Source organism: Myotis nattereri, assembly GCF_964212035.1.
Source record: "Myotis nattereri genome assembly, chromosome: 5".
In the NCBI taxonomy this organism is placed as follows: Eukaryota; Metazoa; Chordata; class Mammalia; order Chiroptera; family Vespertilionidae; genus Myotis; species Myotis nattereri.
This window is the reverse complement of record NC_138080.1, coordinates 21,178,524-21,203,652: the sequence shown is the minus strand read 5'-3', so window position 1 is coordinate 21,203,652 and position 25,129 is coordinate 21,178,524. Positions and strand designations below refer to the sequence as shown.

Here is a 25,129-nt window from a genome sequence, read left to right as displayed (position 1 = left end):
CTTGATTATGTGCAGATTCCATAGTAGCAAATTCACCCACTCGCATAAAAGTATCTGTGACCCAAAATCAATGCTGGTGGCACTTTTGTGGTCATTAGCGAGCTTGCCCAGAGCAGCCAACAGGCCAACAGGTGTGTTCCCAGCTGCGGTTGAATGAGGCGATGTGTGCTCTGCCTTCTTGGACCAGCTGTCGTACTATGAAAGATGATGGCCTTCCCATGGTCTAGTTCAGGCATGGGCAAACTACGGCCCACGGGCCGGATCCGGCCCGTTTGAAATGAATAAAACTATTCAAAAGAAAGATCGTACCCTTTTATGTAATGATGTTTACTTTGAATTTATATTAGTTCACACAAACACTCCATCCATGCTTTTGTTCCGGCCCTCCGGTCCAGTTTAAGAACCCATTGTGGCCCTCGAGTCAAAAAGTTTGCCCACCCCTGGTCTAGTTGGTGCCATGTTTTCCTCATTTTTGTAGATTTTAAAACGGCTCCCAGGCATAGTGCCGAAGTGCTGTCTACTGTTTGTCAGCATAAGAAGGCTGTGATGTGCGCCACGGAGAAAATATGTATTAGCTAAGCTTCATTCTGGCAAGAGTTACGATGTTGTTGGCTGTGAATTCAATGTCAGTGAATTACATATAGATACGTACATATTATCATAGATGATATTCAACTGATGTCTTTAAACAGAAACGCCCATAAAACAGTCAGGTATTGATTGGTTGATGTCTGACAAAAATGTGAGCAGAGGCTCACAGCAACCTCACCCAGTCTATCTCCCTGGGAGCAACGGTTTATCCGCTAATTCAGTGTTTGCACAACTTTCTAGAACAAAATTACCATGAATCACGATAATTAAATATATTTTGTGCATTGAATCTGCGGGGATATGTTGTTTTGCTTGAAGTATTTGAAGAAAATTCAATCTTACATGAACAAGTAATTTTAAAAGGAAAGAGTATTTTGCTCGGTTTTTCAGGTCATTGTGACTATTCTGCACCAAAACGCAACACATTTTAGTTCCTTAAAGGATAGTTGCAAAGTGGGATCTGAATTATCAGTGAAGTTTTGTACTTTTTAAATTAACATTAAAGTCCATTGAGTGCATCTTTATCCATGCATGATTTTGAAACATCATGCACTAGTCATTTGAAAAATATTTGTTCACTGAATTACAAAGATCTCACAAATATTAACATATTTCATTATTCAATATGCAAAATGAATGCGAAATATCCACAATTAACAAAATGTCAACATTTCCCCAAAAAGGACAGGATCAGAATTCCTGATTTTTCTTTTGCTTCGGTCTGCCATATGGCTTGGCTCAACACTCACTGATTCTGTCTTTAAATTTTTACATTTACCTCACCACTGATTTTTTTTTTCAAGGATGTACGTAATATCTTTATCCACTATGTTAAAAAATTGGAAACAACCCCAAAACCAAGGACAAACAACAGGACTAAGCAGAGCCTGCTCTGTCAATGCACTGAATACTCTGTACCTACTTGACTATTCTTTTAAAGTAGTTTTTGAAGATCATCATTGATTTTTGCATTAGTTTTATGGGAGGGGGAAGGGTTCAACTGACATTGAAATATGATTTATCTTTTTTAGGAGAATATCTTTATTACCTCCAAGTGGAGAAAAGATAGTGTAACTAATCTCCAAAAAAATGCCTCATAAAGAAAAAAAGAATCTGAACTATATTTGAAAATAGTTTTTTAAAAGAGAAAAATAAATAAATAAGTAAATGAACAAATAAATAAATGCTAGAAAGAATCTGACATATTTCACTCTTTGGAAATTACAGATACACCCAAAGAGAGTGTCTGGCTCTGGGAGTGTCTCGTTCTCTCAATAAGGGAAAGGATGCTGACTCCATTTACAGGTGTAAAAGGGGCTCACAGCCCACATTGTTGAGCCAGAGCTGGCGCCCGCCTCAGGTCCACTCTGACCAGTGGCTCCAGTTCTGGCCCAGCATTAGGATGGAGCATCCCCAGGCTGTCCCAGATGACTGCCCTGTCCGAGGGGTGGGGCCTGAGCAGGGGCTGAGCCAAGAGGAGCCTGAGACAGGAGGAATCGAGGCTAATCCTCTGTGGGAAGTGCTCCCTATTAATTAATTAGGGCAGAGTTGGCCTGAGGCATCCCCGCAGCCCCTGGAGTCATTAAGGGAGAGGGAGTCTCATTATCAGCTGTCAGGTTCCCCATCATTCCCAGGGCCCCAAAGGGAGCAGAGAAGCAGGGAGAGAAAGGCCAGGTTCCCCCTCCTCTGAGCCCCCCCCCCCCGCCCCCACCTCCTTATTATCAGAGTGGCCCCATATGCAAGTGAAGTGACTGAAACCTCAGGCAGAATTTCAGGGGAGAAAAGGAGATTCAAAGATGAGGGGCTAAGTTCATTTTCCCCCAAATTCAGCCTGGGTTTACACTGATATAAGATATTCAAGATAAATAAATCCATAGCGACAGAACACAGCTGAGTGGTTGTCAGGGGCTGAAGGGGGAAAGGAAAGGAGAGTGACTGCTAATGGATGTGGGGTTTCCTTTTGGGGCGATGAAAGAGTTCTGGAACTCGATGTTGATTGCACAACATCATGAATGTACTTAATACCACTGACCTGTGACTTCGAAGTGGTTATCATGGCTATGGTGGGACTCATTTGCCATACATAAATGTAGCAAATCATCATGTGCTTAAACTTACACAGTGCTCTGTGTCAGCTGTATCTCAATAAAGCTGGGGAAATGGTTACTATGGTCAGTTTCATTATGTGCACTTTACAACGAAAAAATCAGTCTCCTTCCAGTCCCTGACTGTTTCTTCAACATTTCTGAGCCTCTGCTTTGTGCCCAGCAGTGCTCTGAGCAGGGAAGCATAGCGCTGTCTCAATGAGACATAGCCCTGGAGACCTTCCCATGGCCTCCTGGGACACCCTTCTTCCTCCCTTGCTTCTGTGTCCTAGGACTTTGACCCTCGTGGGTTGTCCCATCAGGCTCCCTCACTGTCCGGGTCTGGCTGGGTTCAGGTAAAGGAAGACACTTGCGGGAGGTCCGCAGGATGGAGGAGAGTGAGGCCAGGGCATGTTGCCCTCAGGCCCCTCCTTCCACTCTCACTGCGATGGCTGTGGCCCTGGACTGTAGACCACAGGTCCTGGCAGATTCTGGCAGTAACTGCTCCCTCCTCCTCCTGCTCCTGCTCAGAGAGAGTAACAGCTCCCAGGTGCTGCTAGCTCCAGGTGACTGCACCATCCTATTCTGTTTCCTTGCGCCACCACCACATCTTCACCGACTCTCCTGTTTGAGTATGCTTCTTGCTGAGACTTCCCTCTAGACAGGCACTCAGAAGCGGCAGTAGAAAAACGAACAGACATGGATAAGACGTCCTGGAGGCCTAATGCACGGCATGGTGATCACAGACAACAATACACTGTATTATAAACTTGAACGTTGCTAAAAGACCAGATCTTAATGGATCCCATCACACACAAAAAAGATACTTATGTGATATGATAGAGGTGTGAACCAACATTACCATTTAATCATATTGCAATGGATAAATGTAACAAATTGACACACTGTACACTTTAAACTTACACCGTGTTGTATGTCAATTATATTTCAATAAAAATAAATTTGGAAAATAAACACAGGAGTCACGCCCTTACCCGTGGAGGTTACATTCCCAGATTGCTAGTGATGTCCTTTTTCTATACATACACACCCGTGACAAAGTTTAACTTACAAATTAGGCACAGTAAGAAATCAACAATAATACTAAAATAGAACAGTTATGACAATGTACTGTAATAAAAGCTATGTGAATGGTTTGGGGGCCATTGTTCAGTAAAATGAGCGTACTTGAACACAAGCAGTGCGACACCATGACCGTCAACCTGATAACCCGGACGGCTGCGAAGGGACTCATGGGCAGGGAGTACATACAGCACACATGGCGGACAGAGGGATGAGTCACACTGGGGCACAGCGGGATGGCTCGGTTTCATCATGCTACTCAGAATGGTGCACAGTGTAAAACGTATGAATTGTTTGTTTCTGGAATTTTCCATTGACTATTTTCAGACCACAGTTGGCCATGGGTAACTGAAACTGCAGAAAACAAAACCATGGATAAAGGGGGACTACTGTAAAAAAAAAAAAATAGCCATCACAACTTAAAAAGAAACAAAATTCCAATAAACAGGCAATGAGAAACACACTGTGGGATCTCCGTGTGTCCCTGGTGGCAGCTGCAGGAGCTGGGGAGCCTGAGTGAGAAACACTAGAAAGCAACATCATGGCAGGGAAGAGAGGGAAAAGGAACGGAGGACAGACATTTTAAAGATTTTTTTATGACCAAAGTAATGCCTGTTTATTGTAGAAAATTTGGAAAATGCATGAAGTGTAGAAGGAAACAAAAGTCACACAAATCCATTTTTATACAGCAATAATGAACTATCAGAAAGTGAAAGTAAGAAAACAAGCCCCTTTATAACTTCATCAAATATAAAATAAAATATCTAGGAATAAATTTAACCAAAGAGGTAAAACACCTCTACTCAGAAAATTGTAAGACATTGAAGATGACACTAATAAATGAAAACATATACAATGCTCATAGATAAGAAGAATTAACATCATTAAAATGTCCATACGACCCAAAGCAATCCATAAATTCAACACAATTCCTATCAAAATACCAATGGTGTTTTTCACAGAACTGGAACAAATGATCCAAAAATGTGTATGGAAACATAAAAGACGCGGAACAGCAACAGCAATCTTGAGAAAGAAGAACAAATAGAAGGTATCACACTACATGATAGCAATCTATATTACAAGGGTATGGTAATCAAAACAGCATGGCACTGGCATAAAAACACACATAGATCAATGGAATGGAATAGAGAGCCCAGAAATAAACCCACATGTAGATGGTCAATTAATCTATGACAAAGGAGGCAAGAATATACAATGGGGTAAAGACAGTCTATTCAATAAAATGGTGTTGGGTTAATTGGACAGATACATGCAAAAAAAGAAAAAAAGAAACTAGGCCAGCTTCTTACACCATATACAAGAATAAATTCAAAATGGATTAAAAACTTTTACGACTCGAAACCATAAAAATCCTAGAAGAAAACATAGGCAGTAAAATCTCGGACATTTCTCATAGCAATAATTTTTCTGATGGATCTCCTCGGGCAAGGGAAACAAAAGAAAAAATAAACAAATGGGACTACATCAAACTATAAAGTTTTTGCACCACAAAGGAAACCATCAAGAAAATAAAAAGACAACCTACTGAATGGGAGAACATATCAGCCAGTGATATAGCTAATAAAGGGTTAACATCCAAAATGTATAAAGAACGCATACAACTAAATACCAGAAAAGAAACAACCCAGTAAGAGACATCTGTAATACTTTAAACAATAAAGAATTTTTAAAAGAAAAAGAAACAACACAGTTAAAAAGTGTACAGAAGAGCCCTGGCTGGTGTGGCTCAGTTGGTTGGACATCAGCCTGTGCACCAAAGGTTGCTGGCTCGATTCTAGGTCAGGGTACATGCCTGGGTTTCCAGCTTGATTCCCAGTGGGAGGGCCTACAGGAGGCAGCCAATTGATCTTCTCAAATGGATGTTTCTCTTTCTCTCTCTTCCTCTCCCTCTCCCTCTCCCTTTCTCTCTCTAAAAAGCAAAAAAAAATATTTTTTAAACGTGGGCAGAAGACCTGAATAGACAGTTCTCCAAAGAGGACATACAGATAGCCAATAGACATATGGAAAGTTGCTCAACATCACTAATCATTAGAAAAATGCAAATTAAAAGCACAATGAGATATTCCTCACACCTGTCAGAATGGCTATCATCAATAAATCAACAAACAACAAGTGTTGGTAAGAATGTGGAGAAAAGGGAACCCTTATGCACTGTTGGTGACAATGCAGATTGGTGTAACTACTATGGAAAACAGTGCAGAGGTGTCTCAAAAATTTTTAAATGGAACTGCCTTATGACCCAGCGATCCCACTTCTGGGTATATACTAGTATAAAGAAACCTAAAATACTAATTCAAAAGAATATGTGCACCCCTATGTTCATTGAAGCATTATTTACATTATTTACAATATTATTTACAATATGTTATTTACAAATGTTTGTTTTCACTGATTTCTTCCATATAAAAGTGAATGGTTTGTCATAGCCCATTAGATGGTCATACTCTTCAGGGTTTGGAAAGAGACCTGGATTAACTAACCGTGGTTTTGCCTTAGCATAAAATGTAGTAAACACATATCAGTATGTGCTGTTTGGAATCTTCATGTCATTCTGGTGAAACACTGTACTCATTTCTGAAAGCACAACATTATAAGAAGTGGCTTTATAAGTGTCTGTTGTGGCCTCGTGGCACAACCAATGACCTAGCCTTTTGGAACAAAGAGAAGCAGTGCTGGGGTGGCCACTATAAAGATTCCTATGATGCCATAAAATAAGATTTGCAAAGGCAGGCTTCCAAATCTGATATTATTCTGTGCCAGCATGTATGATAGAAAGGCAAGGCTGATCACACTTGTAGAATAAGAGAAACATTTCACACCAGATGTTGTCTGGGCCAGAATCCCAGTATAAATCAGCCTGTCTGATTTTTCACCCTCTGTAGGTAAGCATCAGATGCATCTTTCCCAACAGATATGTTGGCACAGGATGCCAGAAAAGTGGTATGGCTCCTTGCAGCCCTGTGTTCCCACCAACGTCCACCCTAAGGAGCTGCTGCAGAGCAGGGTGGCCTTCACAGGGCTGCCCTCTTCCCGCCCAGCCATGATTGGGCTACCGATGGGCCAGCCAACACCGGAAGCAGCATTCTGCACCTGAGAAGTGGCCACGGACAGGCTGCAGTGGCCTGCTCTTCACCCAATTACTTGGTGGCTTATTTTAGTTTCTCATTTTCCATCTCCCCCACTGGATGAGAAGCTCCATAAGGGAAGGGACTTTGTCTCTCATCACTCTTGGCTCCTGGTTCTAAGTCCAGTGATGACACAGAGCAGGAGCTCAGTAATGTTTGTCAAATAACTCAATCAATCAACCATTAGGAAAGAGATTTTCTGGTGGATCCCCAAGGCCACCCTCCACCCATCTCCAACCTGCTCTGCACCCCAGGTAATGGATGGATCTGTGTGGACCATATCAATGGGCTCCCTGTTTCCAGGAATCTGGCAGGTGGATTTGACTTAAAGGAGGGTCCAGCAGGAAATGACAGGAGTGTTAAGATTAAGGTGGGAAACTAACATATAGAAGATGAGGTCAGCCCGGTCATTGTGGCTCAGCGGTTGAACATTGACCTATGAACCAGGAGGACCCGGTTCAATTACCAGTCAGGGCACAGGCACGGGTTGCGGGCTCAATCCCCAGTGGAGGGTGGGAGTGGGGGACATGCAGGGGGAAACCAATCAATGATTCTCTCTCATCATGAATGTTTCTACCTCTCTCTCCCTCTTCCTTTCTCTCTGAAATCAATAAAAATATATTTTTTTAAGAAGAAGAAAATAATAATGAGCTCAGAACACCAGGAGAGAACACAGCTGCCTCTCTCTGGTTCTGCTCTTTGCGCACTGAAGAGGTGCTTTCAGTGTGCACAGGTGATGGTGACTGCCCCATAGAGAGACAGGCCAGGGGTAGGCAAGGGACCTCCGACTAAAGAGACAGATGTCATTATATTAGTTTCCTAGGACTTCCATAACAAATTACCACAAACTGGGTGGCTTAAAACAATAGAAATTTATTCTCTCACAAACCTGGAGGCCAGAAGTCTGAAATGGAGGTGTTGGCAGACTCCTGCTCCCTCCAAAGGCTCTAAGGAGGGGGATCCTTTCTTTGCATCTCCCAGTTTCTAGTGGTTGCCGGCAATCCTTGGTGTTTCTCAGCTTATACATGCATCACTCCAGTCTCTGCCTCTTTCTTCATGTGGCCATCTTCCCCGTATGTCTCCGTGTCTTCGTGTAGCCTTCTTATGAGAACAAGAATCATTGGATTAAGGTTCCACTCTGCTGCAGTATAACCTGGTGTAATAACTAATTACATCTGCAAAGACCACAAACGTCCATGGCAGAAGCAGCAGAGTCTTGGTTAGTCCACTCGTGGACTATGTCCAAGTATGGCAGAGCCACCATCACTCAGTCATTCAAAAAATAAGTATGAAGGGCCTGCTTTACGCCAGGAACTAGGCTAGGCAGCATAGATTCAGTGAGGACTAAGGGCGATAAGAGTCCCATTAATAAAAAAACTGTGATACATCTACACAATGGAATACTACGCTGCTGTAAAAAGGAAGGAACTCCTACCATTTGCAACAGCATGGATGAACCTGGAGAGCATTATGCTAAGTGAAATAAGTCAGTTGGAGAAAGATAAATATCACATGATCTCACTCATTTGTGGAATATAATGAACAACATAAACTGATGAAGAAAAAACAGATCCAGAGACAGAGAAGCATCGATCAGACCGTCAAACCTCCAAGGGAAGGCGGGGCGGGGGGGCGGTAAGGGGGAAAGATCAACCAAAGGACTTGTATGCATGCATATAAGCCTAACCAATGGACACAGACAACAGCGGGGCGGCAATGGGGGGGAGGGGACAATGGGGGTATATGGACACATATATAACACCTTAATCAACAAAGAAAAACACACACACCAAAAAAACCCCTAAAGGATGAAAGGGAGTAAGCCATATGAAAATTCAGAACATCTAATGGGGGTGTGGGGGGGGGGGCGGGGGGGGGGAAGCAAACACAAAGCCCATGAAATTAAATAAACTTGGTGCGTCTGAGCACCAGCATGGCTGATCCTTAATGATCTAAGGACACAGTGTTTGGATATGGGGGAGGAAAGGTGGGCAGGAGCCAGGTGGTAAGGAACTGATATTCTGCAGATTATGGTAGGAACTTGGATCCTATTCTAAACTGGGCACTTGCCTACCCACTGGTCTTAAAGCCACAGTTGCCCTAATCTAATAAGTCACATCTAAATCCACTAATATGGATGAGCTTTTCCAGGGGAAGGGTGAGGAATGAGAAGTGACTAGAACATGGGAACCTAATACATTAGTTAGCTATTGGTGCATAACAATCACAAACTTAACAGCGTAAAACAACAAATATTGATTTTATAGGTTCCTGTGAGTCAGGAATCTGGTCATGGCCTACCTGGGTCCTCTGGCTCAGGGTCTCTCACCAAGTTGCAGACAAGGCATCAGCTGGGGCTGTTATCTCATCTGAAGGCTGGACTGGGAAAAGGTATACTTCAAAGCTCACTCACGTGGTTTTTGGCAGGCTCCAGTTTCTCACAGGATATTGGACGGAGGACCTCAGGTCCTTGCTGGCTGATGGCCAGAGGCTCCCTCAATTCTTTGCCACATGGTCTTTCCATTTCTGAAAGAGCGAGGTAGAAACCATGATCTCTTAGAGCAGTGGTTCTCAACCTTCTGGCCCTTTAAATACAGTTCCTCATGTGGTGACCCAACCATAAAATTATTTTCGTTTGCTACTTCATCACTGTCATGCTGCTACTGTTATGAATCATAATATAAATACCTGATATGCAGGATGGTCTTAGGCGACCCCTGGGAAAGGGTCGTTCGACCGCCAAAGGGGTCTCGACCCACAGGTTGAGAACCGCTGTCTTATAGCCTAATCCTAGAAGGAGCATCCTTTAATGTTTGTCACACTCTATTGGTTAGAACTAGATCCAACCTACATGCGAAGGGAGGGAGGGGATTACACAGGGCATGAAGGCCAGAAGGTGGGAGCCATCTTTAAGACTGAAGAACACTATATTTGAGGGGGTGGCTGGCAGACAACCAGCCAGTGAAGGAGCAAGATCAGAGGCAAAAGGGAAAAGTGTGAAAGAGTACAGGGGAGGAGATTCAAGTTTCAGCTAGTAAACCATTTCAAATTCTCCCTACAGGTCAAGTTGAATGGGATAGAAAAGAAACTGTGGAATTTGTGAATTGCAGGAGGACACGACTAACTTTTGCCCGAACCATTTTAGGGGACAGATGGGGACAAGAGCCATACAGACCAGTCCTTATGCCTCACCAACTAGCAGGGTTACCATCTTTGCAAGAGGGACTGGTAAAAGCCAGGAAGAACCTCCCCTCCCAGCCTGGGGCTTCCCACTCTCTCCTGACACCTCCCCCAGGAAAGCGACCTCATTTCTCAAAGACAAAACGGATTCTAGGTCATATCCCCCTGGAATGAGAGACCCACTGGTGTGATTATCTCCAGGAGAAAGGGGGCACCCTACTAAAAGTAGGACCTGGTGCCCCAGAAGGGAAGACGTCAGGGAACCGGAAAAGGGGTCTCTGATAATTACCTGCCAAGATTTCAGAATGAAGGACATCAACGTGCAATAACAAAGGAAGAAAGGAAAGAAAAGCTAGAAGTTTTAGAAGGCTTTTTCTTCCTCATACATCCTGCAGTTTCATTCTATTTAATCCAAGGACAGCATTCTGCTCCCTGTTTTGTAATACTCATCACGTAGAATAGGTGGTCCCAGCAAAGATGGCCGCACAAAGGAATTTCTGTAAAACGACCTTCATTATAAAAATCAGAGAGCTAATTTCACAAATATTATTCCCCATTGGTCTGAGTTAGACATATTTGAGCATTAGTATATTGGGAGGAGGGAGATGTGTATAAATACACACACACACACACACACACACAGGGGTGGGCAAAAATAGGTTTATGGTTGTGAGTATGTGAAACACAGAGTTTGTTCCTGTGTTATTACTTATTATTTATTGTTTTATTTTCTATACAAACAACTGTAAACCTACTTTTGCTCACCCCTGTATATGGGGAAAGAGTTTCAGGGAATAGCTAGAGTGAAATCAAAACATGTTCAGAATAGATATCTCTGGGTGATGAGATTGCAGATGATTTTTCTTTTCTTCACTATATTTTTCTGGGTTTATGCCAGAAACTAGGCTAGGCAGCATAGATTCAGTGCATACATTACTTTCACAGCATGAAAACAGGCTTATTTGTTAGCTTAAGAGAGGCATTTGAGTTTTTGTAATAGTAAAAAATTTTCCCAGGTTTGGCATATATATATATATATATATATATATATATATATATATATTCCTGTAGCTTTTTTTTTTTTTTTTTTGAGTATCATTTCTGTTCAGCCACATGCAGTTAAATCTCTTAGAGAGACTGAGAGCTAATCCCAGCCCGACCATGGTCCCTTCCAGGCGCCTGCTGTTTTAGTCTGTTTGGGCTGCTATAAAGAATACCACAGACGGGTGGCTTGGAAACAACAGAAACTTCATTCTCAAAGATCTGGAAGCTGCGAAGTCCAAGATCAAGGTGCCAGCAGACTTCGTGTCTGGTGAGGGCCCACTCACTTCCTGGTTCACAGACAGCTGTCTTCTCACTGTCTTCACATGGCTGAAGGGGCAGGGAGCTCCCTGAGGTCTCTTTTGTAAGAGTGTTAATCCCATCCATGAGGTCTCCACTCTCATGACCTAATTGCCTCTCAAAGGCCCCACCTCCTAAAACCCTCACATTGGGCATTAGAACTTAACATATGAATTTGGGGGACACACAAGCTTTCAATCTATAGAACCTGCCAACCCAAGCTGTGATCAGCAGGCTTTGAAAGCAGAAGGTGGTTTGCCTCGTCCTCAAACACAGGCTTAGAGTCACACTAGAGAAAAATGTCCAAAACGGACCATCGAAACCAGGAACCGGAGGAGAGTTTTAGAAGTTGATACAAACTGGGGTTGGAAGATGGAAGTGAGAAGTTGGTGGACTGACAATGGGCAGGGCATATACTGGTTTCAATGCTTGGACAATGGTGGTACACACTGGGGTTTGTGGGCATGAATACATTGAACCAATTAAAAGCCAGACTAGGACAGACTACACCTCCACCCATAGCCATAATGAAGTTCACCTCAGACCTATGTTGAAGCCAAAATCATCTTTGTGTAGATCTGACACAAGAGCACAAGGTAGTTTGGCACACCACCACCCAACAGAAATACTCCACACGCCAGGCAGCGAAATGCTCCAGTTGGGAAACCGGAAGCACTAAATGAATAAAGCCAAGATGGACGGTTGAGTGCTGAATGTTGTCCCAAGTAAGCCATCTCCCTGGTTCTTTGTGAAACCCTCTGTGCATCTCCTGGTATTAGAAAAGCTCATTCATCTACTCATTCAGTGAATAAAAATGAAAAGTAAGCACTTCGTAGGGGTTCTCAACCTGTGGGTCGCGACCCCTTTGGCGGTCAAACGACCCTTTCACAGGGGTCGCCTAAGACCATCGTGCATATCAGGTATTTACATTACGATTCATAACAGTAGCAACATTACAGTGATGAAGTAGCAACGAAAATAATTTTATGGTTGGGTCACAACATGAGGAACTGTATTTAAAGGGCCAGAAGGTTGAGAACCACTGACTTACAGGGTGCTTACTCTCCATCAGCCGCTGTTTAAGCACTTCACTCTTATTAACTCATTTAACCCATGCCACAATCCCATTATCCTAGTTGACGGGTAAGGAGACAAGGGACACAGAGAAGTCAAGTGACTTTCCCAAGGTCACACAGATGGCAAATGTCAGAATTATAATTTGAACCCAAGTTGTCTGGCTCTAGGATCTTGACCATGGTTTGAGGCACCTACCAAATACCCAAGAAAGAAGCCACTGCTGAGAGGAAAGGAGGTGGAGAATTAGGGGGACGGGGGCAGAGTGGGGAATAAGAGAGAGTAGTTGTCCCTTTTTTCTTCCCCAGACTCTAGCCTGCTCCCTATGGTGGAGGGATTCCCCATATGAGTCTCAATGGGAAACTGTTTTTCTTCCTCCATGGAAACAGGAAGTTCAGACAGGACTCTGTATTTCTTTGAATTTTTTACTGTGATTCTGATGGTGAGATCATCTTTTCTGTTTCTGGCGCTAGAAATCTTGAGTGATGGGAGAGAGCGAGGCTTAGATATAGTGCTAAGGGAAAGACCCCTTGAAGATGGCGATGTTTGAGCTGGGTTCTGAAGATTGAGCACGAGCCAGCCATGGGAGGAACAGGGAAAGGAGTATGCCAGGCAGAGGGAACAGCAAATCCAAAGCTTTGAAGGGAGGAAGAGCTTAGCGTGTCCTAAGAGCAGGACAAAGGCCCGTGTTGCTGCAGGGTAAGAAATAAAGGGAAAATTTTAAAAAATAAATAAATAAATAACAGGGAGAGGCGGGTATGAGGCCCTCTTTCTCAAGAGGCTAGGATTCCAAGCCACCTCTGCAGAGCTCCAAAGGCTCCATCTAGCGCCTCCCCGCCGCCTTCCCCCTCCTCCACCTCTGGAACTCCGACGCGCTCTCCTGTCACCACGGTCATTGTGATGAGGACTCTGCTTCACTCACGCTTCAGGACTGGAAAGAAGTGCGTGTAGTTGGGTGTCCCTGCCTCTCCCCGTGTAGGACGCGGCCCAGGCAGGGCACCAAGCAGGGGCCATGCCCGTGCTGATACCTCCGATTGAGCAAAGCGAGAGCTCGCGCGTTGGGGCCCCGGAATGGCGCGAGGAGGCCCAGGCCAAGATGTTGGAGGCGCAGCAGCTGACCGACCGCTGCGGGCAGGAGGCCGTGGCCATGTGGCAACCCAAGGACAGCGTGTGGGACCCGAACGTGGCGCGCCACCTCTGCAAGGCCGCCTACATCCAGCCCTGGCGCTTCCACGTGCAGTTGCTCCAAGATGGGGGCACGTTGGAGACGCCGCCGCCGGGCGAGGGCGTCACGCTGTGGAAGAGCAAGATGAAGCCGCCGGCCTGGCACGCGCGCCTGCCGCTGCCCCTGAACCGCGACGCGCGCGCCCTGCAGACGGTGGATCTGGTGCAGGCGCACGTGCGCGGGGCGCGCCTCACCGCCGCGCGCCTGGGCCGCGCACAGCAGCAGATCAATGGGCAGCTGCAGCTGCTGCAGCGCCAGCGCCAGGCCACCGACCACAGGCTCAGCGAGGTGCGCAAGGGCCTGCTCATTAACCAGCAGAGCGTCAAGCTGCGGGGCTACCGGCCCGAGTCCGAGAAGGTGGGAGACCCCTCCCCCACCCGAGCCCAGTCGCCAAGACCGCGAAGCCTTGCTTAGCTCGCCCTGGGAAAAACCCGCCCCGCAGAGAGAGCACCCATCCCGGGCCCCAGTTCCAGTGAGCAAGGGCCCGAGAAGATGAGGACACCCCCAAGATGAGGTGCCTTGGTCCCCAGCCCCAGGGAAGGAGATCACCCCCTCCTCCCCTGTGGGGGGATGAGATCCTCAGTCCCCTTATCCCAGATGGGATGTATCCCAGTCTCCCCCCCCCCCCCCCCCCCGTGAGGGAGAGAAGATGGAAGATGAGAAACTCACAACCCCCAACCCAGGCATGCAGTCACCCACCCAGCCCCCAGGCCCCGGGTGAGACCTGCGTGTGGTCATGAGACCCTCAATGCCACGCCCAGTGAAAGGTGCAGCTGAGAAGAGTGGGTGATGTCCTGGTCCCAACCCATGAAACTCTCCTCAAAATGTTTATAAAAACAAAAATAAAACAAAAACAAAAACTTTCCCCAGCCCCAGTGAGTGAGAAACCCTCCCCAGGCCTCATGGGAAAATAAAGGAGCAGGTCCTGCCTACAGGTTGAGACCCTCAGACTCCCAGCCCCCACACCCAAGAGCTAATCCCCGCCAGGGAGAGAGAGCTCCTACCTAGTCCCAGTCCTATGAAACCTCCCTCCCAAGTGAACCCCTAGACTTGAACCCCAAAGCGGGAATATTATAGCCTCCCTGGGAAGGGACCCCACTCACAGGGTGGTCTTCCTAGTTCCAGCTCCGAAATTCAGAGAGTAAGACCCCAAAAAGGCAAGCTCTCATCATCCCTATAATGAAATTCCTCACTACTGGCCAGGGAGGTGGCGGAGGGGGGGGGGGGGGGACACCATCGCCAAGGAAGGGGCATCCCCAGCCCTAGCTCACTGGACTCCTACCTGTAAAAGGGAGATACCCAGCCCCACTCTCTAGCCCCCCTGAAAGGATAAAGTCTTCTCAGAGAGACCCCTGACGCCATCCCCACAACCCAGAGTTTATGAGGTTGGCAAACCTCTCCCACCCTGGAAGGAGAGCTCTCCTGTGGCCCCTCCTGGGCGTGAGAGAGTCTCTCCTCGCTTTCCAGATCCCTGACAAAGCCGACAGTATGCTTACCCTGGAGAGAGAGAAGTTAAAGAGCATGAAGAGGAAAATGGAGGAAGACATGGAAAAATCAGAGGTCATGCTCAAGGTCGGGAATACCTGGGACCCAGGGAAGAGGGCTGGAGGGGTACCCCTGGCTGCCTAAGGAGCGAACCACTCTGACCTTAGGGACCAACAACAACAAACCTCTCAGCCCACCCACCACTCACTCTGACTTGACACTCACTGGGTTTCCGCTTTGCTCTGCGGGATGGAGTTGGGCCTCAGAATAACAATGGACACCCTCTCTGTGCCAAGCCCTGCGCAGTCCTTGAGTCAGCTCCTGTAAGCACTCCTGTGAAGCAGAAACTGCGGTCTCTTATTGGAGGTGGGGAAACTGAGGCTCAGAGAGAGATGCCCCCCACCACCACCACCCAGACACAGGACTAGCCAGGGGCAGAAAAGTATCCTTTTCTCCCCAGCTTTAGTGAGGTATAATTAATAATTTTAAATTGTACATATAGCCTGGCTGGCATGGCTCAGTGGTTGAGCATCGACCTATGAACCAGCAGGTCACAATCACCACAATCAAGGTGTACAGCACCTTACATAGTTACTATGCTGTGTGGTGAGAACACTTCCATCCACCCTTTAAGCAAATGTCAATTATAAAATACAGTATTGTTAACTATAGGCACATTGCTATACACTAGCCCTTCAGAACTTACTCATCTTGCATAACTGAAACTTTGTACCACTTGACCAACCTCTCCCCATTTCCCCCTCCCCTCAGCCCCTGGCAACCACCCTTCTACTCTTGGCTTCTATAAGTTTGATTATGTGCTGAGGTCCAACCCCAGCAGGCCCAGGGGTCCCCAAAGGTGTGGACGGAGTCGGCGAAGAAGGAACGACACAGAGGCAGCGTTCAGTTGATCAGCATAGTTGGGTTCTCCAGCCAGGTTCTGTTGATCAGCATAGAGAGGTTCTCCTGCCAGGTTCTATCCAGGATCTCCAGCCAAGTTCTGTCCAGGATCTCCAGCCAAGTTGTGGTTAGGATCTCCAGCCAGGTTCTGTGTCCATGTTCTCTTGCTAGGTTCTCCAGCCAGGTTCCCCAGGTTCCCCAGCCAGGTTCGGTCACCAGATTCTGTAGCCAGGTTCTTCAGCCAGGTTCTGGTTAGGTTCTCCAACCAAGTTCTGTAGCCAGGTCCTGTCCAGGATCTTTTGCCAGGTTCAGTCACCAGGTTCTAGTCAGGTTCTCTTGCCATGTTCTATCCAGGTTCTGTAGCCAGGTTCTGTCTCTAGGTTCTTCAGCCAGGTTCTCTTGCTAGGTTCTGTCTCTAGGTTCTGTGGCCAGTTTCTGTCCAGGATCTTTTGCCATGTTCTCGCCAGCGAAGTTCTTCTGTCTCTAAGTTCTGTGTAGGTTCTGTGTCTAGGTTCTGTGTCTAGGTTCTGTGTCCTGTTGTCTTGTTACATCTGTATTTATACCAGTTGATTCCAATCCTATCAATCTCTATTCCAAAGGTTAGGGCGTTTCTTATCTCCATTCCAGGGAGTAAAGATTATGTAGATTAAGCATGATTGTTCATAGTTAAAGTGATTAATTACCCACCTGGCACTTAGTTAAGGGGTTTTATTCCCTCCCTAACTTCAGGGGAAAATCCCTACCTGGGGAAACAACCTTTCTCAAAGAGGTGACCTTGGTTAAAACACATAGTGCCAAGAAGGTGAGCAAACATATTAAGAACAGTATGCCATATATGCCAGGTCCCTTGAAACAGCAAGGATGGACCAGCTCCCGGCAATTATGTTAGATTCCATATATACCAGTAAGTGAGATCATGTAGCATTGGTCTTTAAGCATCTGGTTTATTTCATCCATGTTGTCACAAATGGCAGGATTTTCTGCTTTTTAAAAGCTAAATGTATATATACTAGAGGCCTGTTGCACAAAAAGATTCGTGCAATAGGCCTTCCCTTCCCCTGGCTGCCGGCACCGGTTTCCCTCTGGCACCCGGGACCCAGGCCTTTGCTCCAGCCAGAGCCGCCTTCATGTGCGCCTATGTATGCAAATTAACCGCCATCTTTGTTGGCGATTAATTTGCATATCTCGCTGATTAGCCAATGGGAGGCGTAGTGAATGTATGGTCAATTACCATGTTTGTCTATTATTAGATAGGAGATATATATACACACACGCACGCACACTAGAAGCCCAATGCACGAAATTTGTGCAAGGGGCTCAGCCCTCACAGCCACAGCTTCACAAAGGTCGTCCAGAAGGATGTCTGGAAGGTCATTTGGCTGCCCAGTCTACTTAGTATATTATGCTTTTATTATTATAGATATATGCTTTATTTTATAATGGTGGAAATAGGATTTGGATGAGGCGAAGGTCCAGATGCAGTAGATCAGAGAGAGGGACTCAGGACTGCAGAGGGCTCCTGAGTCTCATTAGAGAAGAGATAGTGTGACTGAGGCTAGGGATGAGGCGAATGCAAGTTGAGGAGGAAACGGATGGCACAGGAAGACAGAAATGGGGCTCCCTCTCCACTGTCCAGAGAGGGAAGTCGATGGGGGCGGGGCTTTCTCAGGGTGCCAGGGCAAAGCCAGACACAGAACCTAAGCAATGGACACCCAGGACAGGGAAGCTGCCACCAGGCCCTGCTGCTCCTACTCTCCCCACTCCCAGGGTCATGAAGGCTCCTGGACAGAGGGTGAGAGGGTGGGGTGACTGAACTTGGACTTGAAAATCGCTTCTTTTCAGCCACAATTAGAACCAAAGAGGGTCAGTTCAGAGGCAGAAAGGCTTTTCAGCCCCCAGCAGAAAAATCCATTCCAGCCACCCCCTCCCTCCCAGCACGCTTCCTGCCCTCAGCTCGGACTCTCTCCCTCTCCTCGCCCCCAGGCCCTGGCCTCCTGCCGAGACACCCTGGCCTTCTGCTGCAAGGAGAGGCTCCAAGTTGTGGACTTAATGAACAAGCCCCTGGACAAGGTTCTGGAGCTGGCCGGCCGCCACTCCTGGGTGGACCTCTCCCGCATCCCCACCCCCAACACTCAGGGTCTGAAAACGCCTCCTTCAGACCCTGTGGGCGCATACACACCAGGTAGGCCCCTCAGAGAGGAGTCCACTGTAGTGGGTGCCCACCCTCTCCCCTCCACTTCTCAGCTGCCCCTTTTCCTGGAGCCTTGTCCCCAGCGGTTCTCAACCTCTGGGTCGCGGCCCCTTTGGCGGTCGAACGACCCTTTCACAGGGGTCGCCTAAGACCATCCTGCATATCAGATATTTACATGACAATTCATAACAGTAGCAACATTACAGTTATGAAGTAGCAACGAAAATAATTTTATGGCTGGGTCACCACATGAGGAACTGTATTTAAAGGGCCAGAAGGTTGAGAACCACTGCACCTAGAGCCAGTGATGGCGAACCTTTTGAGCTCGATGTGTCAGCATTTTGAAAAACCCTAACTTAACTCTGGTGCTGTGTCACATATAGAAATTTTTTGATATTTGCAACCATAGTAAAACAAAGACTTATATTTTTGATATTTATTTAATGCCATTTACCAAGGCCGCCATAAAGAAAGGGATGCAGCCCTAGCCCGTTTGGCTCAGTGGATAGAGCTTCGGCCTGCGGACCAAAGGGTCCCGGGTTCAGTTCCTCTCAAGGGCATGTACCTCGGTTGCGGGCTCCTCCCCCAGTCCGGGACCTGATCAGGGCTCCTGCAGGAGGCAACCAATCCATGTGTTTCTCTCACATGATGCTTCTCTCTCTTTCCCTCTCTCTTCCACTCTCTCTAAAAAAAGTCAATGGAAAAATATCCTCGGGTGAGGATTAACAACAACAACAACAAAATAAACAAACAAAAGGGGGCTGGGGGGGGGGGGGCGAGGAGGGCTTGGCACCCACGCGGGTCCCACCCCCTGCAGAGTGCGCAGCCGCGCTGAACGACGCCAAGCGCCTGCTGACGGAGTCCAAGGACGCCTTACAGGAAATGGCCAAGAACGAGGAGGACATCCGGGAGCAGCAGCTGGAGATTAGCGATGGCGTGTGCTCCTCGCTGGCCCAAAAGATGCGCGAGACCACGTTGCTGAAGGTGCAGCTCGGAGGTGGTGGCTGGGGCCAGGGTGGGAGAGGACCAAGGCCGAGGAGGGGGGGTGGGCACGGGAAGGGAGCGGACGGGGAGCCGGCGTGACCCCCGCCCCCCCCCCCCCCGCTCCCACCCACCCAGGAAAGAATGAACATGACCGTAGGACTGATGAGGGGGACTATCCACCGGTGCACGAAATTCAACCAGGAGATGTACATCACCCGCGGCCTCATCAAGGTGCGGTTTGGGGGCGCAGGGTCTGCGGGGAGGAGGCCGGGGAGGGATGCGCGCGCACAGAGGGCCTCACCGCTCCGCGCCCCGCCCTTCGCCAGGGTCCTCTGTCCAAAACTCACCTGGAGACTCGGGAGAAACTGGACCGACCCCTGGTCCGCGTGTACCAGAGACACGTGGGCACCCAGCTCCCGGAGGCCGCGCGCCTCACCCAGGTACGCCCCTCTGGTTCCCCTGGGTAAGACTCCTGCCCCGGGGACACGCAGCCCAGGGAAGAGCCTGTCACCCGAGTTGTCAGTCCTTCCACGGCCTCCCAAATGCGTCCCCTCGACCCCTGTCCCCCGCACCCGCCCCCCTCACTCGGGATCCGGCTCCTCTCTCAGCCCCGCCCTGTCGCTGGTTATTTTCCTTCTGGCCCAGGTGTGCCCCCCACCCACCCACCCCCCATCCGAGGCCCACCGTTTCTTCCGCTTGCTCCTTTCACACGCACATCTGGCCCAGATGTGCCTGCCCTCCTCCCTCCTCCCCCCTCCTCCCCCCTCCTCCCCACCTCCCCCTACCCTTTTTCTGGCTCCTCTTGGGCGGCCCCCCAACGCGGCCGCCCGCTCCCCAGGGCACTGACAAGCTGCAGCGCCACATCTCGCACGTGGAGAAGAACCTGGAGGATCTGCACACCACGCACAGGAACCTCACCCGCAGCCTCAACTGCAAGAGGATCGGGCACGAGGTGGACTACAACGTGGTGCGCCTGCGCCTCCGCCAGAGGCACCCGCACGTCAACTACCAGCAGGCGCAGTGCCTGGTCAACGACTGGGACCCGCGCACGCCGCCGAAGGCCGGGACCCACCCACAAACGCAGCCGCCAAAAGGGGACAGCAAGGCAGCCAAGTAGCAGGCGCAACCGCCCCCCCCTCCGGCCACACACACACACACACACACACACACACACACACGCCCCACCCCATGGCAGGTTCCCTGGGAAACTCTCAGCCTGGTGACTCTCCCTCTCCCCTGGCTCACCCTCCGTCCGAGCGCCCTCTAGCGGAATTATAATTAAAAAGAACAATCATTACATTTATTCGACTTCTCCTGTTTGTCTATCGTTTACCCTACGGCACGTTGGGAGCGGTGTATCCTGCAAGTCAACTGGATGGATTTGGGTACCAGGTTTCTGGGGGTTCAAAGCCTGCCTTTCCAAGCTATGTGGCCTCAGGTGACTCTGCCGGTAACCAGGAAGAATGGCAGCGCCCGCCTCAAAGGCTTGTAAGGGCAGAGGAGTTCCCATGTGGGAGGCCTGTGGAATGGTGACTGCGTAGTCAATACCCTCAGTGCACTGAGTCACTATCACCCTCATTTTCCAGTTGCGGGAACAGGCACAGTGAGGTCAAGCAGCTTCCCCTGAAGCCCCCTCTCTAGTGGAGACTTATGCTCCCAGACCCCAAGCAGCTCAAGTGCAAAGTTGGGGCTGAGTTCCACTGCCCTTTGCTCCATTTAGCAAGAGGGGTTGGGGGTGGGAGGGGGGGGAGGGTGGAGACAGCTCCTTCAAAATCCATAGCTTCCTTCCTTCCTTCCTTCCTTCCTTCCTTCCTTCCTTCCTTCTTTCCTTCTTCCTTCCTTCTTTCTTTCTTTTTTTTTTTTTTTTCCCTCCTACGAAGTTTCAGGCACTGAGAGTGCAACAGTGAGCAAGATTGCCGTGGCCCCTGATCTCAGGGAGCTCACAAGTAGACAAGTGCAGCCAACATCATCCTTTTGGATGCAGCTGCAGCTTGGCCTCTTACAGGAAGCCCACCAGCTGCAACCACCCACCCATCCAACTTCTCCTCTCCGTTCTCCTAGCCTGTGGACACCCTCCCATCACACCAAGCTGTCATAATCATCTGCTCTCCATGGGGAGGTCTCAGGGTGTGGCCTACGTCGGATAGACCGTGCTCAATCGAGCCACGGATATTTCCTAAGCAACTGTGCTCTAGAGGCTGTGTTCAGTGCAGAGGATACACTGAGGACCAACAGAAGCATGGCCCCTCCCTCGTGGAATTGACCACGTATATGCGGAGAATGGCCCTCACAAATATCATCCTTTTGGCAGAGCCAACCAGTCACATGGACACAGCATAGCCCTGCCAACATTTTACAGAGACCGCAATGAAGTCCAGGAAGGTGAGCTCATTTGCCCAGGGTCACAGAGCCAGAGAGGAAGTGGGACCAGCGCTGGGTCTGCACTCTCCCTTGCTCCACACGGCAAGCATCGGCCATGGGCTCACCAGGATCTTCACTGGTCTCCTTAACAACCGTGAAGGTGGCGTTAATTCTGCCCATCAGACAGGAAATACACAGAAAATAAGTAGCTTCCTACCCAGGATCACAGAGATGAGAAGGAGTAGGGCTGAGGGGTTCAAATGAACCATCTCTGACTCCGAACCATTAGGCATCACAGCCATTTTCCTTATCTCAAGAGGGACTCCACAGCCTGAGGGTCGCCAGGGGCTCCTGAGGGTCAAGAATGTTCTTCCTGCCCTGGCTGGTTTGGCTCAGTGAGTTTCCGCCTGCAGACTGATGAAAGGTCCCAGGTTCGCTTCTGGTTAAGGGCACATGCCCAGGTTGCGGGCTGATCCCCAGTAGGGGGATGCAGGAGGCAGCCAATCAGTGATTCTCTCTCATCATTGATGTGTCCTACCAACAGGAAGCAGATATATGTCAACTATAATTTTTTTAAAACCAAGCCTCATTTTTGAGGTCTACCTAGTGCCATGTTTTTTCATATTTTTGTTGTTTTCGTTGGTAATTTTGCTGTTTAAAATGTTTCCTAAGCATGTTTCTGAAGTGCTCTATAGTATTCCTCAGGCAAAAAGGCTGTGATGTGCCTCACAGAGAAAATGATGTGTTAGACAAGCTTCCTTTGGCCATGAGTTATAATTCTGTTGGCCTAAAGTTTAATATTAGTGACTCACAATAATAATATATTTTTGAACAGTGTGTATTAACTAAGGCATCTTTAAACAGAAACACACAAAACAAGGTTATGGCCCTAGCCGGTTTGGCTCAGTGGGTAGAGCATCAGCCTGTTGGCTGAAGGGTCCCAGGTTCAATTCCGGTCAAGGGCATATGCCTGGATTGCAGGCTCGATCCCCAGTGCGGGGGGGGCGTGCAGGAGGCAGCTGATCAATGATTCTCTCTCATCATTGATGTTTCTATCCCTCCCTCTCCCTTCCTCTCTGAAATCAATTTAAAAAGAAAGAAAGAAAATATATATCTTTAAAAAAACAAACAAAAAAACAAGGTTATATGTTGAGCAGTTGACAAAAATGTTATGACAAAGGAACCTATCCCTTACAGTATTTCCGCTGGGAGCAATGGTTGCTTATTTGGGCAACTTTATAGACTGCAACAACAGTGAATAATGAGAATTGCCTATATTTGCGAAGGCATAGGCAGGATGTAGGGACAGTTCCAAGTTACTAATTACTGTGGGGAGCTGCCTTTCCTTTGGTAAGTCCGAAGGGACAAAGTAGTCAGAAGCAGGCAGCCTGGCAATATCCCCTCTCTCTCCATTGGTCAGTGTTCCCTATGTTCAAAGCCAGAGAGAAAGGAGCCCATTGGTGCAGGCCACATCTCCTTCCAGGACACAGAGCTGCCGCCTCCACCTACTGACTTTTGAGCCTCTTGCAGGTCCTTTCTGGGGCTGGGAGTTGTCACTTCGCCTGAATCTTTGTCCATCCATTCTTCCCAGGAACCTCTCATGGGGATGCAAATGCTCCCCTCTGGACAATGTCTTACCTCTGATTGGACCGGCCCATTTGTCACCCCAGTCACCCAGTGTTCCCCAACAGCATTTGCACAACCCCCTTCATTGCCTCAGAGCTGAGGTTTCAGCTGCTGCTCCGGGCTGAGTTGTGGGCACCCAGGGAGCCTCTCAATGATACCATAAGGTGGGTGTCATCATCCCTACACATAAGATGAAGAAATAGACCCCACACAGTGGAAAGATTTCAAAAGCCACCCATCAAATGAGGGGGTCAAGTCAGGACTTTAAAAAGTGTGGGGTGCCCCCACCTGGGGATATGCCACTGCCCCCAAGGAATGGTCCAGGCACCATCTTTCTGAGAACACCTCCTGGGCCACCTTCCAGGCCTACAGAATCTGAATCCCAGTGGGCAGAGCTGAGGGCTGTGCATTTCTAATGAGCGTCCCAGGGAAGTCTGATGCATGCCAATGTTTGAAATGCGTTTCCTAGGAGGAATATGGGGACATCTGTAATCGTGTCAACAATAAAAAGAAAGAAAAAAGAAACGCCTTTCCGCCCTGCTGCCAACTTCCCAGGGCCGATTTCTGCACCAGCCACAGTAGACACTAATGGAGGGGCTGGCACAAATGCTTTTATTTTAATAATTTTTTTAGATTCTTTTTTCTTAATATGTTTTTATTGATTTTAGAGAGAGAAAGGGAGAGGGAGAGAGAGATAGAAACATCAGTGATGAGAGAGAAACATCATCAATCAGCTGCTTCCTGCACGCCCCCTGCTGGGATTAAGCCCCCAACCTGGGTATGTGCCCTGACTGGGAATCCAACCAGTGATCTCTTGGTTCATGGGTCGATGCTCAACCACTGAGCCACACCGACCAGGCATTTTAATTTCTTTTAAAGTCAGAAAAAACATGAATATATAACATGGAACTATAATTTATTTATATAATATATCATAGTTTATCATGCAATATAATTGTATAATTATATACATTAATAATTGTATAAGAATCTGAATATTAAAATTATATTTATCTTTATACCAATGCAGTTTTTATCAATATATTTAATTGTGGTAAAATACACATAACATAAAATTTACCATCTTAAGCATTTTTAAAAATATACTTTTTTATTGATTTTAGAGAGATGAAGGGAGAGGGAGAGAAACATAGATTAACTGTGTTCTGCACGCTCCCTACTGGGGATTAAATCTGCAACCTGGGCATGTGCCCTGACCCGGAATTGAACCAGCGACCTCTTGGCGCATGGGGCGATGCTCAACCAACTGAGCCACACCAGCTAGGGCTTAAGCATTTTTAAGTGTCCAGTTCAGTGGCATTAAGTACATTTATACTGTTGTGCAGCCATCACCACCATCCATCTCCATAACTCTTTATCTTGCAAAACTGAAACTCTGTTCTATTAAAAGCTAGCTCCCCATCCTCCTGCCCAAACCCTGGCAACTACCATTCTACTTCCTTTCCCTATGATTTGACTACTCTAGGGACCACATATAAGTTATACTGATGCAGTTTTAAAATAATTTTTAAATATTTGTATGAAGGGGCTCACAAAGTCATTCAATTAGTCATTCAGGAACATCAACTGAATCCAGCCATGATGCTAAGCTGTAGGAGCAGGCATATAACAAACATTGGGTAAACATTTGTTACATGAATTAATAAACAAAAAAACAGTTAACTTTAAATTTGCAGAGTGTTTCTGTGTGCATTGCCTTGTTTTTTTCACACCAACAAAAACAATAATCCTATATAATAAAAGTCTAATATGCTAAGTGTCCAGTTGGCTGTTCAATCAATCAAAGCATTAATATGCTAATGATATGCTAAGGCTGCTCAACCACTCCCTATGA

General features: G+C 47.6%; 1 protein-coding gene and 1 pseudogene across 2 annotated transcripts; one reads left to right on the top strand and one right to left on the bottom strand.

Annotated features, from left to right (window-relative positions):
• Positions 1–6,151: 6,151 nt before the first annotated feature.
• Positions 6,152–6,824, bottom strand: LOC308519363 (transmembrane protein 70, mitochondrial-like; annotated as a pseudogene). Its single transcript has one exon. The product of its transcript is annotated as a transmembrane protein 70, mitochondrial-like (transcript).
• Positions 6,825–13,514: 6,690 nt separating this feature from the next.
• On the top strand, positions 13,515–20,589 carry TEKTL1 (tektin like 1; the record flags this gene model as incomplete). The annotated part of the gene is made up of 7 exons (XM_081091408.1): positions 13,515–14,084; positions 15,195–15,299; positions 18,096–18,294; positions 19,121–19,287; positions 19,423–19,518; positions 19,614–19,727; positions 20,126–20,589. 7 exons carry the CDS (start codon positions 13,515–13,517, stop codon positions 20,402–20,404), a joined length of 1,530 nt encoding a protein of 509 aa, XP_080947534.1. The 3' UTR covers positions 20,405–20,589.
• Positions 20,590–25,129: the final 4,540 nt, after the last annotated feature.